Here is a 15,481-nt window from a genome sequence, read left to right as displayed (position 1 = left end):
CATACCCAGAATTTTCATAATCTGTTGTAAATCTCGCCGTAGTGTCGCCGATTCCGCTTTCATCCCCTCCATCGTTATCTCAATGGCTTCCAATCTCGCCTCAATAGCATTCTCCATTCTCACGTCGCACGTTCTCAGTCGCACCAAATTTGGATCCGGTAGGTCGGACCAAATTGATAGATTTCTAATCAAGAAACCTAAAGAAAACCACACTAACACACACGCAAGTCAACACCAAAAACACTGAATGGCCTCTACTTGTATTATTAACAGAAATAATACAAGATATAGGACAATTATGGGAGCCTAACCTCCCCCAACAGAAATAACAAATCATGTACAAAGTATACAAGTAGTCAAAAGTAAATCTCAACAATTAACACCTATTTATTTATACAAGTCCAACCCACGCCTTTTCTAACTATTAAGACAGTTGGATTAACTAACTCTTCCTTCTCCTCTCGTAAACTCTCATTCTCTTATCACCAGTATAATTAGGGACAATTCTTTTCACTATTTTAAAATATTTTCCTTTAGTTTACTATATTCCAAAGGAGAATACCTTCTGTTAGTGTACAATTATTTTCCATGTAATCCTTCATCTTTCATATAGTAGAATTCAAATATGTTTCCTTGTATGATATTATAATTTGATTTAAACCTTTCTTGGTTTTAGACACTATCATCGCCTCACATGAAGAGCAACAAACCAGAGGGCATTTCATCCAGTGGAAAAGGATCGATTTGAACCATTCTCTAAGGAAAGAAAGACTAAGGGTTATTGTTTCATCTATTTCCATACTTTCTTCTATTCCATTCGATAGTATCAAAGATTAATCATATTTAGAATATAATTCTTATTGTCTCATTTAAAAAAAGATTACATAATCTAAAATATGTAATTAAATTGAATAATTTAGGATTATGTAACTCAATATATGTAGATTATATATTCTCTAATATAATTTTAAACCCAATCATAAATTGAAAGTTAAAGATAAGATTATGGTTGTGTTAAAAAAAATTTATTTATTTATTAAGAACTCAAAATTCCTTAACAAACGCTCTTCCTTCATATTGACACTTGGACAAGTTGGTGAATTCGATACCCTCATAGTAAGAGCTTGAAAAACCTGGTGAATTCGAGACTCTCATAATAAGAGCCTCAACAAGATTCCTGTCTACAATCCATGATGATTTAATCTACTAAAGTTACTTTTGTTTTGTTTTAATAAATTAAAATATCTTCACAATGATTCTAACATATTAAAACTCAAGAGCTTATTTTAACCTCTATTTTAATTGGTTAAAATGGTTTTAATCAATTAAAATCTCCAAGAAAATTCTCTCTCTTATTTCAAAATCAAATGATACAAAATAAAAAATCATTCTTTCTTAAAACATTGTCAACTATGAGATACTCTCGCTTGAACTTAAATACACTTCTCAAAATCTTCTTAATTTAAAATTTGAATCAAATCCTTTGTTTAAGAAGTTCCGTTTGTATCTTTTCTTTATTGTTTGTGTTGTTTCTTTGCTATAATTTTTCTTGTGTATTGGTCTTGATTAAAATTGCCAAAAATATTGCTTGTAATAGATTTTAGAGTTTCTCAAGTGATGGTAGAAAAACTTTTAAGGTTTCACAAGATTATTTTAGATTACTAAAATTCTTCCTTGTTACGTAATGCAAAACGTGTAGTTCTGATTTTTTTGGTACCATTCAAGAAGATACTTTTACCAAAACTCAAATTACCATTCTAGAATACTCAATTCAAAATACATCCAGATTACATCATTCGAACAAAACTTAGAATTAGAAAACCATGTTATAAAATAGAAAGGACAAAGTGGCCATTTTAAAATAAATTAGGGGTAGGAAACAAAAACTGGGCATAACTGGACATGAGTATCATATAAAAAAAGCAGCTGACATGAATTTAAATGTGCTACAAAGCATTATCTTATCAACTGGATTTTGCATGATGAGTCAATAACCAATATCAGCCCCAACACATTAATCACACATTCTTGAACTATGAGGATCCTAAAGTAATCGATCCAGAAATATATGTTTTCCTTCATATTTGCACAACCCCAAGTTCTAGTTTGTGACTGTGACAGCTCCCTGATTGGCCTTATTTCTTTAGAAAGGTGAGCATACAGAAAAATGCTACTGTCCGAGAAATTACACCCATGAGAATGAGGATAGATATGCACAAACCCCAATCATGAAGATTATACCCACTTTTCAGTAATGAACCACAACGAGTTAAGAGCCACACCCCGTGATACCTGCAGTATAGAAGTAATTATCACAAACAGTAGCCAGTTTCAAACTAAAAATTAACATGGAAGCAAATTCCTACAAGAAAGTGCTCATATTAAAGATCATAAAGCTTATGGACTACGTGAACTTCTCATTCTCTAACATTCACTTGATGCAAATGCACTTCAATTTAGTCATAATTTATGATTCACCTGAAATATGTGCTAAACCACTTCTGCTTACCATGAGAATCTATGTTAGTTCAACAAATCTATACGTATTGTTATAAACCTTTTGATACTTGTGTTTAATTTAGGTTAGAAATCCCAAGTTGACTATAAATAAACTTAAATTATAAATAGAGACAAACCTTATCTTAGTAAACTGATTTTATAGGATTGAATTAGGTTGAATCCTATTACCTTAATATGGTATTATAGTCATAAGAGTCCATCCCAACTAAGATTTAAACCTATGGTGCCACCTGTTATTGGAACCCCTCTCGTTTCTCACACTCAATGTCTTTAGTATCCCATCTCTTACAAAATTGTACCCTTCTATCCTCTAGTAATTTGTTCTACAAATTCCACTTAGCTTCTTACCATCATTATACTATGCTGTTGATTAAACACTCCCAAGGCATCACCTTAAAATCATTTGATAATTTTTTGTCATTCGTCATTATTTCATGCAAATAATGAATTTTGTTTTTCTCCCTGCCTATTGGTTAAAGAATTTTGTTGATATAGTCAAACAATGTTTCATGCTTCCATTTCTAATGACAACAAAGTACTAACTCCTTTTCTTTCAAGGAATTAGGGCATCAAATTTTAGGCTTACATGCAATTTCCAAAGTAGTTTTTCCTCCTCATATTGTTCTAAAACCTTACATCCACCGTGGGCCCTCCTATAATTTTCTTTCTCTCTTTCAACATGCTTGTTTAGGTAATTTATTCTTCTAATGAAATGTTTAGGAGCACCCCCTCAAAATCCACCCAAAAACACTTCATCCAAGCATACTTCCATGAACTAGGTTTATGACAATGATCAGATCATACTTCTTTTTCAACTGTACTCTTTCTTCCACAAGAGAGCCACGCAAGATGATACCCGTTCAAGTCCTTTTGTAATCTCTTTCTGGGAACCACAACTTAAAATCTGAAAGAAAGAATAATGTGCATTACTCTCCAACCTGTTATTTTGTTTGCTGACATAATATATTTATCCTTCTTCTAATAATTGCATCCTCCATCTCCATAGCCATTCCCATTAATTTCCCAAATAGTACAAGTTTACCACTTCCATCTCTTAGTTCTCAGAGGTACTGCATTTGGGCCTACCAAGCAGCTCATCTGTTACTGGGGATGTCCAGCACAGCAACCCTTGTTTATTTTGCAGAGGGTACCGTCACCCATGGAGATGTAGTAACCTACTTACTTCTCTATAGATTTAGGCATTCAGAAATTCACTTCAAGGGAACAAAACTCAAAAACTAGTTTAATACCAATTATAATTAGCAGTAAATTACCTTTCAGCATTTGCAATTATGAACGCTTCTAAAGCCCATCTAGGGTAGCAAAAATAAGCTATATCCTTCAAAAATTTACTATCTTTTGGTTGTGTCGCAATGAGAGTAAAAACAACTGGAAGAAGTACCGACCACTGCAAGAAACAGTATCATGTCAGGGGAAATGAAAATATGATGAGTAAAATTTGAATTGGGAGTTAGTAAAAGTTTTATTATTTGCTTCTAACACTCACTAGCTGGGCTGCACCGGGTTCAAAGAGTATGGCAAATGCATATGCTATGCCAGTCACACAATATACAAGACAAAGCAGCACTATGTAATTATCTGCAAAAGTTGATCTTGGGTAGGTAAAAAAGTAGAACATTGACAGGTAAACCACAGGTTTGATCACTGAATTGAAATGATCGATTGTGTCTTTGGAGAGGAAATACGCCAAGCTGCTCATGCCAGAATCACTCTCCCTCCAGTAGTGTAATTTATCTAGAGAAAAGGATCTCAGGGCAGATATTTTGCATAAGAGAGCTGAAATTAACAATAATAATAAATTAGAATAAAGCACGATACACATGGATTCTAAAAGTCTATTAGCAATAGCAATAAATTTCTTTTAAGTCCAAAACGAAAATCCTATTGAAAATCTTCCATTACTACCCCGGGTTTCAAATAAAAAAAAAAACGGTAAAAGCTTACATGTTTGTTGGAAGAAATGAAAATATAGGTTAAACAATCATGAGCAGTTTAAAATATCTGTAAATTTTATTAATTATTTGTGGTGAAAATAGTGACATTAACTTATATAATGTAAATGACCTAATTTCTAATCGCTGTCTGATCTTCAATAATTATTATAAAAGTAAAAAGCATGTGTATCATCACAGACTGTATTTCCATCATAAATTAAGTGCATAGCAAAGAAAAATTATATAACATGAAGAGCATTACGTAGCTTGATTTAGAATTCAATTATGTTGGAAAAATGATATAAAGCATCAAGACTATGTACTAGAATCAATCAACTTACATACAGCAATCACTGTATAGGTGTATCCAGCTGCACCAAAGGTCTGATCGCTAGCTTTGGTAAGTGATCCTAAGCAGGCTCCAGCGAGTAATAATATTAAATAATCTATAGCTTGGATCTTAGATTCTCGTAATCTCTGTTTACCAACCCTGAAACAGTACCGCCAATTAACAAAAGAAAATTCAGACACCGCAGACATGTTCATCATTAAAAGGTTATTTACTACTCTCCCTCTCTCCAATCAATAGAAAATGGTACTTGGTGAACTTCAATAGAGAAAAGACATGGTGGCATTTAATTTCATTTTGTTTCCCAAAACACTAAGACGGCAGTGGAGCAAGGCAATGACACTCGTACTTTCAAGTTCTTCATGTCTCCCTTGAACGAAACAGAAATTTGGACCACCAAAATTCAAATACAATTGTTCAATCTGCCGCATCAAAAAAATCTATTGACACTACACATGCTACATTCTTTTAAGGATTATTGGTAATGAAAATTGGAATTAGTCCCTTTTTAAAACTTTAGCCTAATTTAGTCTCCTAACTTTAGAAATGTGTGGATTTGATCCTTTTAACTAAATTTTGTTAGGTTTATATGATGTTTCAAATGCATTTTATTATAACATTTGAGTTGTTTACACCCTTTGACACAATTTTACTTCAATATTTATTGAGATATGCATTTGAAACATTAAATAAACTTAAAAAAATTTAATTAAAAGGATTAAATTCATGCAGTTCTAAAGATTAGTGACTAAATTAGTCCAAAGTTTCGAAGAAGAACTAATTCCAATTTTTACTAAATTTTAAGGAACCAAAAACATTAACCTTTCTTTTAAAGACACTTTTTTGAGCAAGAAAATTGTAATGATCCAGGGAAAAAAATAACCCAAACTATGGAAGATCTTAATGCGTGACTAGAAGAGTTAAATGTTGAAGTTAACAAATAATTTAAGTCATTGGATGGTTTACCGTATAAGGAAGTACTTGTATTGCTTGAATATACCAGGAGTTTTACGTTCAGATAAATCCTTCGATTTAAAAAAATTGAGTCTTATTTTCTCCCCCTTTAGTTCCATAGCATTTCTCACATCTTGCCATAATTCTCCTGCAAAGCTTCTTTCTTCATGGCTAGAGCTATCAGGATCTTTTTCTCTAGCTGGGTTTGCAGTTTCAAACATACCAAGTTGTGCTGCATTCTGCTGCATATCAGGAGGTATTGGGTATCCCTTATGAAGCATCCATCTCAATGGCAGTTCCTTATAACTGACTTCTGAACTTCCACTAGGTACTGCTATGCCTTCCAAAATGTCAATGAAGTAATCAGGAGGATTAATTCGTTTTGGTATATTTATCCCGAGGTCTGCGAAGTATTCTTCAACTTTCTTGACTGATCCATGATAGACAGTAAGGCCACCTTTTGCCAGGAGTATCAAGTCATCGAACATATTAAACAAAGCGTAGCTACAGAAAAAGGTTAAGTCATTAAATAATCAAAGAGAAAGAAGTTAGATTGTTCACAATTACAAATTAAAACAAGGAAACATGAGATCAATCTTCTTTATTCAGTGTCCATGCAGGTAAACAGAGGTATGCAATGAAACTGGATCACAATCACATAAAAAAACACAGAAACAGAGGTACGTATCTCCTCTTCTATTCACCAAAAGAAAAAAAATGCTTTTGTTCCAAAATCAATATGATTTCACTAGGGTTTAGTAAGTGTATACAGGTATTGAAAAGTTGGAAAGTAAAAAATAAAACACAAAGAAAAACCAAACATTCAAGGTTCTGGTTCTCCCCCATCAATTTCCATAATGTTTCTTAGAAGAATCCTCTCCAGCGATGTCGTTCTTTGACCATCATCCTATTTCGTTCAGACCACACTTATCCAAACAAATATTCAGGTAACAAGTCCTGAATTTCCCCACTGTACTGGCATATTTTACGCCACGCCCCCACCAAACCAGAACAATAAACCCTAACCCTGGCTCTAAACTTTCTGAACCAGCAAGATTCTATCAGTTGATGAAATTTCTTTACTCCAGAAATGTGACAATGAATAAAAAACTTAGCATTCTATATGTTGGAACCTACTGATTGCTGAGCAAATATTCCCTAACTTTACATTAGAAAAATATAAAATCAACTAAAGATAAATCCCCATGATGCAGAAGACATGGAATTAAAAGTCACCTGGGTTGGTGAACCACCATGCAAATGTTCACTCCTTCAAGAGCTTCCCGTCTTAGTGCTCTAAGAAGGAGTTGAGATGATGCACTGTCCAACCCAGAAGTGGGTTCATCCAAGATCATGAGTGAAGGTTCCATGACCATTTCCAATCCAACATTTACACGTTTCCTTTGGCCTCCAGAGATTCCTCGCTTTTCTACAGTTCCAACCAAAGAATTCCGCACAGATTGAAGCCCCAAGAATTCAATAACTCTTTCAACAATCAGAACTTTTTCTGGTTTTGGCAAGTCAGCAGGTAACCTTTCAAAGTAATAAATTTTCATTTTATTACCAAATATTCAAACTTAAAAAAGCTACAGAAAACAATAATATGTACACAAGTAATAGAAGAAAAAGCATGGAATTAAAGCTCGGTATATTGGAGAGTTTTACATTGGCTATAGAGGGTAAGGTGTTCAAGTTATGGTTTGAACGGAGTATTCCATGCTTTAACAGAGCGCATTCGAACTACTAGGATACTTTGTTTGGTATATAGGGGGCATGATATTGCATCCAGACAAAGGAAACTGATATAGAGACAATTGCAATAAGTAATAAGTTTAAAAATGCTCCTTCTTTGCACACTACTTAAAAATAGAGAAGAAAATATAAGGGGGCATCTGCTACATCTTTTATTTTCTGTTTTCAGTTTTTCATACAGAACTGACTCTTTCTTTTCAGTCTGTTTGCTGTTATCAAATATTTGTACAAGAAATACTGAAAACAACTATGTGTTCAATGTTTCCTATACAAATCATTGAAGAAAAAAAGCTGATTGTAAACAAGGTAGCAGTTTTTAAAATTAGAAAGTAAAAACCAAAAATACTATTTAATGACAGAACTTAAGTATTCCATTTACACAATATAGGCTCAAATTGAATTATAATCATTGTGCCACCAATGCTTAAAGCATGCGGCAAATAGTGACCAAGAAACCCATATTTTTCCTCTATTCAAAAAATTAAAGGCTTCAATTTCTCTATTTTCCCACCTAATACAATGTATTACCAAGAATTTAAGATACAATTATAATAAAGTTGCATATAAACTATTTCAGACTCTTGTGTTTAAACTAGGATAAGTCAAGCGGTCAGAAAAAAGGACAATGAAAGAGTATCAATGGAGCTGAAATTCGATCCAGGATTAAATAGGAAAGATGACACCGAGTTTAAGCACATAACATGAATTAAATAAATGAACCATATCATAGCAGGAATTTCTAATCATGTGGTTTACCTGCACAGTGCACTGAACCGGAAGTTTTCTTCCACAGTCAGGTTTCCATGAACTATATCATCTTGTGGCACAAAACCAATAATTTTCTTAAATGAGTGGATTGATTCATTCTTTTCATTTACAAAAATCGAACCAGTCACCTTGCATCCAAATGCCTTCCCGGCTATTGCAGAAAGAAAAGTTGTCTTTCCAGCACCTGATGGACCCATGACAGCAGTGATGCGTCCAGGTTTAATCTTCCCCGTGACACATCTCAATATAAGTTTATTGTGTGCTTTCAAAGTAAGAGTCAGATCTTTGAAGGATATTTCAATCAAAGGCCTTTTCCTTTCTTCACTTTTGGTAGCCATACTAATTACTCCTGAGAAGGTAAGGTTCTTGTTTTCTTCTTGCTGAGCCTTTTCTTTCTCAAGTTGAGCGTATGCATACTTAAAAATTTGGCTATGTGTATTCGGATGTTTTTCCTTAGGCACTTTTGCTGTAACATTTTTCGCTCGAATTTCTGTTTCTGCAAGAATGTTGCTCTTAACATTTGCATCCTTTTCCACTTGATTCATTGTCTGCACCAAATCACTAGGTTCTTTTCCCTTTCTCTTTGGCCCATCATATGAGCTACCAATCATAGGTGAGGGATGTGAATGTGAAAACAATTCTATTTTTGTTTCAGTAGTTGGTTGATTCAAAATTCTAATTTCTTCTGGATCTATGTCCTTTTTCCGAGTAAATGTTCGTGATAGTTGAGCTTGCAGTCCACTTGCACTCTTTTTAGCAGCATCTTTTGCATCTTTCCATCTTTGGCGAGCATTTGCAGTCTTTCTTACACTTCTGGCTGCTGCTTCTCTGGACTTTGCCATTCTCCTTTCTCTAATAGTCAGAACTTGGTCAGAACAGCTGTAGATAATGAGTAACAAAGTACTCAAAGCAACCTGCATAAACAGTTAAAGACTGTTGTTAATTAACTTTCTATCAAGACATTGTACATGGGTGAGCTTGGATATTTTACATCTGTGTACATGACAAGGACTTTAGCATTAGCCATAACTCCAAGATCATCTGTGCTCATGAGGGAAAAGGAACAGAAAGCAGGAAGCATAAAATATAAAAATTATTTTTCTGGACAAGTATCTATATGACCAAATTAGTTAAAATTTGTTAGTATGTGGAACTGATTCCTCCATAACCAATGGAAAATACATGGCAAGGTTCTAAATGATCCAATGGGTATGGGACTGATAGGTCACCCAGTAAGAAGCTAACAATAAAGAAGAGAAGAGCAAAGGGCAGAATGCAAATTGGAGGGATTGGGAGAGGTGGCAAGTCATGAGTGGAGAGAGATGGAAACAGTCTATATAGTGGGAAGGTGGGGGGCAAAGAGAGGTCCCAAGAAGTTTGTGTTGTTGGTTTCTTTTCTACTATTAATCTTGTGACAGAGATTTATACTTTTGAGATTGCTCTAATTCAGTGTCGATATCACTTTAGTTTTACATGTCTACTCCTGTTTCTCAGGGACAAAAAAATGGAAATTAGAATCTAAAAGGGAGAGTTAGAGGGAGAGAAATATGAAACAGGTTGTAGTTACGGATGGAGAAGCAGATAGAAGTGTAGGTAGATTTTCATTCTTGATTTCCCAGCTTACGTCTCTAAAACTCAGCCCAGACTCATCCTTATGTTTGCAGACCCAGATTTATAATTAAGCAATTCTATATATTTGAAACAGCTGACTAACTCCAAAAAGATGGCTCAAGGGAGACATATTGTGTAGGCTCGACTCCATATTATAAACAGACTAGGCCTAACTTACTCTCAAAGTATTCTGGCCAATTAAGAGGCAACAACTTACAATGAGCATGATTCCATAGGCTTGAATATTTTGGGTCACGGTGTTTGAATCACATGAACTCAACTTGAAACACCCTACAAGAAAATCAGGAAATGGTCATATATATACTCTGGAAACATTTGGTCAGAAGCTCACGAGAGAATCTGAGGCTGAAACACAGATATGTTATTGCCATAATTCACAACACAATCGATGACATCTTACTTTGCTCAGATGTGGAACCCATCCTACAGTAATGCCTGGAATTACAAGAGAGAAATTTCAAGGAATCAGGATAATAAATAAAAAGGTACCATAATAGTATAGGCATTATACTTGTAAACTAAAGTGGAAATATGAAAGGTCATGTCATCCAATATCTTCAATAATTTGGATTACTTCATCAAGGATCCAACTTTTGAAGTTTATTGAGTAACAACAGGTTGGAATAAAACAATACCCACTACTACAAGGTATTTTTTTTGTAATGGTGGAGCAATATGATCCTTCCGAACAAAATATCTCACTACTGCTACCAATATCTGCCCAAATATTTGCTCCTCCACAGGTATGATTTGGCTGCATTGGAGGCAGTTGGTAAAGATATCTGCAAAAATATATCAAATCAATTAATATTCTACAGAAAAGCATGCAAGTAATAACCGTAACATAAACAGAGCAACAAATCATAAAGCAAGAATTAGGACTCACGGTTCACAAACACCAGTTGTCTTATTGAGTACAGCACTAGGGCAATAAGATCCAAGAGGGCAAGCTTCAAGAAAAATATTTCAAATACCACAAAAAGATGAAAGAATTAGAGACATCATTTTCATAGAAACTAGTAATAAGAATAGTTATTATACTTGCTTTACTCTTGCTACAGATATCATTGCTGAAAAGGCATTGAAATTTGTTTTGTTTTATTGACTAGCATAATAACCAAATTTAAGTACTCGGTAATCAAAATTTCTCATGGTTCTTTCAAGAGGGCTTCACTAGAGAGATACCAATGAGACATAATTTTAACTTAAATAAGAGATTGACACCACCTCTAATCCAAAACCTTAAAACAATGAATTTATGAATATTTTTTCTTATATGGTTCTCAACTTTTTTATTTTTACAGAACGTGGAACTGATTCACACTTTTAATTTCTTAATTAAATACGGATCTTTACTACAGAAAAGAAAGCTTTTTGTCAGGGTGTCTAGCTAGAATGAATTGGCCTTGTTGTAGACATTTGGATAGATAAGTGGTTCACACTACTTTGACTTCACAACCACCCTTGAACTTTGTCAATTCTCACTGAATAATGTCATTTTTTTTTGGTTGTGTATTTCTGTTCCTTTATAATAGACTTATGAAAAGCAGGAAAGTGCTAATGTGTTGAATTAAAAGTTGGTAAATGGTCATACAGCAGGTATTTGCAGTTCAGTAATGAAGAAAAACATATTGAAGTTATACTTACGTATCATGCATGTGATACCATGGGGACAGAAGAACCCATCACAACATGCTTCGCAGTTTAGAGTTCTGGCAGGCATCTCCTGTGAATTTATAAGGTCAACTTGCTGGCTTGTGGGAACACTACATGCCCATCCTGGCTCACAACCTGATACCCATGAGTTTAAATTGCAGTTCCTGTTAGGCTTCAAATAGTTGGCACTCCTAGTGCTAGACCTCTCCAATAAGCTATTTAAGTAAAATTTTATTTCTGCTGCTGTACACAACCGTTGCAAAATATCTCCTGTGTTTCCATCAGGTTCCAGATCATAAGAATAAAATTAGAATTAAAACAGTGGGAAAGAAAAGAAGTTCAAAACAGTGGAATGACTACATTCAGAGTTTCTAAGAAAATACGGTAAACATGTTTAGCTAGGCTCTGGGGAACAAAAAAAAGGAATAATGAATGAGAAAAGAGAAAATTTGAGTCATCTATTTTGTTTACTTCTTAAAAAAATGAAATGAACAACTCGCATCATTTCTTTTTAGTTTTTGGAGTTCATACCTTTAGTCTTCCGAATGCAAGTAGACACAAAGTCCAAATCAGAAGAAAAATTAAATGCTTTATTCCAATCAGCTTCCCTAAAATAAGAAAATTAAACTTCATGATCACATCAGGTTCCATGTCTACACTATATTATGTGTCCATTTTAATGCATCACGTCTGTTATACTTCATAAGTTTTATTTACCATTTTAAAAGGAAAAAGTTTGATTTACTTGAAACTAAACCTGAAGCCACAACTTTTAAATCATCATTACTAATTCAGTGGACTAACAGACAACTATAACCTTTAAATGTGAAATAATTATTCCACAACCTCAATCAGAGACCCTAGCATAACTAGTAAGAAATTCAAAATAAAATATTAAAAAGCAACAAAGAAGAACCATCTTCATCAGTATAACTCATCGAACTTTATCAATCATCACGAAATTACTTTTTCCTTCTGCTCTATCAAATTACAATTTTGAAGACATAATGCTTTAATTTAGTCGGACAAAAACCCTCCACATTTTTATCTTTCAAAGACGAAAGTTGTGATTGTTTTATCTTTAAAGGCTAATATCTCCGATCTAAGATCTTTAGAAATGAAATAATATTTCCATGCCCAGTTTTTTCTGTCGGCTTCAGGCGTCCAAATAAACTGAACATACTTGAAGTTTTATCATTACGCTGTGTTGTTTCTCTAAACTACAATTATATATATTAAAAAAGTTAAAATAAAGAGAGACTAATATAACATTGATTTACAGAGTAGTTTATGAATTTATTTAGTTAGAAACTAAAAGTGTTTTTCAGAGCTTTGTTTAATTTAGATAGAAAACTAAGAGTGTTCATGAGAGTTTCTTGCTGATTTTAGAAGAGAAACTCTAACAAATAGTCCCAACTCAGGTCTAATCAGAAAAAAACGTAATTTTGAACGCCGATCACACAAAAACACACGTAATTTTGGAAGTAAATTTTATGATTTCAAATTTGGAAAAATAAAAAATAAAGAAACATATTTTACAGAGATTGAAAAAAAAATCAAAATTTATAAGAATTAAAAAATTCTTTAAAATTTTACAGGATGATAAAGAAGTAGCTGAATGATTTTTCAGTAATTCGAAAGTTCAATAGTGAAATGAATGTTAATAAATAAATAAATCTTTAAAATAATTTTCGTTTGTTACTTTCGTCTGTAGTTTTAAATAAATAATTACATATTATCTTTAAAATATAATTTAATAGAAACGTATAGAATAAATCATATTTAAATGATAACATTAAATTACATTTAAATAATAACATTAAATTTTATTTTAATATGAAAAAAAAAATTGAAAATATTTATTTGAATTTTGGGAATAAACTAAACTTCCATACACTTCAACAAATTGATCATTATATCAAAAGTATTACAGCAACAAACATATTGATTCTACTTTATCCTAAAAGTACTGAGCAAAAGTTCATCCATGCGTAACTTCACAGAGATGTTTAGACAGGGAAGTAAACTCACGGATCTTTGACGCAGAAACCGGAGCTAGCTTTGATTTCGTGATTGAGAAGCGAGGTCATGTTGGACATTTGATCATACACAAGACGGGTGACACGTGGCATTACCACAGGGTTATCGAAGTCGCTTATCTCCTGGCACTGCATGCGGCGGAGCAGGACCGAAGCCACCGCCGCCGCCACCACGAGGTGCACGCAACGAAGTACCGGCAAAGCATTCAGAAGCATTTTGATTGTGTTTCTTTTCACGAATGTAGAAGAAAGTAATGAAGGAGGTTAAGGAAACTAAGTCATTGAAATGAAAGAAGAAGAAGATGACGACTAAGAAGAAGTGTTCAACGAAGTGTATGGTTTGAAAAGGAGAGGAACGACGTCACGAGCAGGACCACCAGGAGGTGGTGAACCCAACGGAAAGACAAATGTCGTTGAGAGACGAAGACAGCTCATAATTTAATATTTTAAGGTAATAAATTAAATATTTTTTTTTATAGATAATTATTGAATTGACCTTATTTATTTTTAATTCTATTATTTAAGTTTTAAATATTATTTAACTTTATTTTAGTATTTTAAATTAATTCTTTGTTAAAATATTTTCTTTGTTGAAATATCTCAATTATTATTTTTTATTTTTTTTTATAATTTTGTCCTTAACATGATATAATTGTTATTCTTATTTTTGTCTTCACTTCTTTAACTTTTTTCTTTGATTTTTTTCTTTAAATTTAATAAGAAACTAGATATTAAAGAAAAATAAATAAATGAGTAAAGTAAACCATCTAATTAAAATATATCAAAGAAATATTAATAAATTGAAAATCAAGAAGAATAAGAAAAACATCATAACCAAAATAAAAATAGTTTAACTATTTAATACAATTATGTTTTTAAATAAAAATTCAATTAAAAGTTTTAAAATTTATAAAATAATTAGAACTTAATTAAACATTTTATTTTAATGTAAAACTTTTAACTAATACTCAAATTTCTATTAAAAATATTATTAGAAATGTATATGGTTGTACTCGTATTTTTATTGGTCTCTCTTATGATTATTTTATACTCAGATATATTATTTTTATTTTATATGTTTTTATTTATTATGTATAAATAATGCAACAATATTTATCAGTATATTATATTGAATTTATATAATATAATAAAATATTTAATTACATAAAAAATATTTTAAATATTTATAATTTAATTATTCTTAGAATGTGTTTCTTTTATTCTTTTTAAATTCTCTTTTGGATATGTTTTTTAGTTTCTTTTTCTGTCTTTTAGTAGTTGTTTTTTCCCATCTAAGTGGAATTCTCCTTTGAATGTTTATTACTTTGTTTCACCATTATATTTAGTTTTTTTTTTTACATTGATATTTTCTGTAAATTTTTGTATCACAAATTTAAAATATTGTTAAAAAATAAAAAAAAAATATTTTGTGGACATGAATTCGAAAAATTTCATTAGTTGGTATTGCGATTGGTTGGTAAGAGGTAGATTTTTCTTTTGGAAAAAGTCGGGCATTGACCAGCAGCTGAATCAGTCACTAGCTTCGAAAAATATTTTATTTTTCACTAATTAATCTTTGAAAGTAACAACACAAATCTCTTCTAAAATATTCCTTTATTTTTTTCTAAATGTTGCTTAAAAATATCTCTTCCATTTTTAACTGTAGTTTAACTATAATAAAGTTTCTTTAATCTAAATATTCATAAGATTGTTTTTCTATTTCTATATCATCACTATTGTAACTTTCTAAAATATATAATATTAAACTATATAATAGTTATCATATATTTAATAAAAACAAAAATAATAAAAAGTAGAAAAAAAAAGTTAATTATAATTATTTAATATAACTATAA

At 32.1% G+C, this 15,481-nt stretch overlaps 1 protein-coding gene across 3 annotated transcripts; it reads right to left on the bottom strand.

Annotated features, from left to right (window-relative positions):
* Window positions 1-1,788: 1,788 nt before the first annotated feature.
* LOC106772833 (ABC transporter G family member 28) lies at window positions 1,789-13,990 on the bottom strand. Of its 3 annotated transcripts, XM_014659441.2 has the most exons (14): window positions 13,618-13,953; window positions 12,118-12,194; window positions 11,578-11,856; window positions 10,817-10,880; window positions 10,566-10,712; window positions 10,331-10,365; window positions 10,127-10,200; window positions 8,287-9,212; window positions 7,015-7,311; window positions 5,791-6,282; window positions 4,817-4,965; window positions 4,028-4,317; window positions 3,795-3,928; window positions 1,789-2,292 (listed from the first exon to the last, which is right to left on the bottom strand). In XM_014659441.2, the coding sequence occupies exons 1-14, from the start codon at window positions 13,839-13,841 to the stop codon at window positions 2,136-2,138; spliced, it is 3,345 nt and encodes a 1,114-aa protein (XP_014514927.1). In that variant the 5' UTR covers window positions 13,842-13,953; the 3' UTR covers window positions 1,789-2,135. The 3 variants fall into 3 exon arrangements, with proteins under 3 accessions (XP_014514927.1, XP_022640419.1, XP_022640420.1); XM_022784698.1 differs by lacking the exon at window positions 12,118-12,194 and having other exon boundaries at window positions 13,618-13,736; XM_022784699.1 differs by lacking the exons at window positions 1,789-2,292; window positions 3,795-3,928 and having other exon boundaries at window positions 4,166-4,317; window positions 4,821-4,965; window positions 13,618-13,990.
* Between the last annotated feature and the right edge of the window lie 1,491 nt (window positions 13,991-15,481).

This window comes from Vigna radiata, chromosome 8 (genome assembly GCF_000741045.1).
Source record: "Vigna radiata var. radiata cultivar VC1973A chromosome 8, Vradiata_ver6, whole genome shotgun sequence".
Classification (NCBI taxonomy): Eukaryota; Viridiplantae; Streptophyta; class Magnoliopsida; order Fabales; family Fabaceae; genus Vigna; species Vigna radiata.
This window is presented reverse-complemented; position numbering and strand designations above follow the sequence as displayed.

Bases quoted from the DNA above. Each gene is read 5' to 3' on its own strand.
- LOC106772833 (XM_014659441.2), bottom strand. From the start codon at position 13,841: ATGCTTCTGAATGCTTTGCCGGTACTTCGTTGCGTGCACCTCGTGGTG. The intron at 12,195-13,617 runs GTGAGTTTACTT...TTCTTATTTTAG, and splicing joins GGTTTCTGCGTCAAAGATCC to GGAAGCTGATTGGAATAAAG. The intron at 10,881-11,577 runs GTAAGTATAACT...TTTTTCTTGAAG, and splicing joins TGGTATCACATGCATGATAC to CTTGCCCTCTTGGATCTTAT.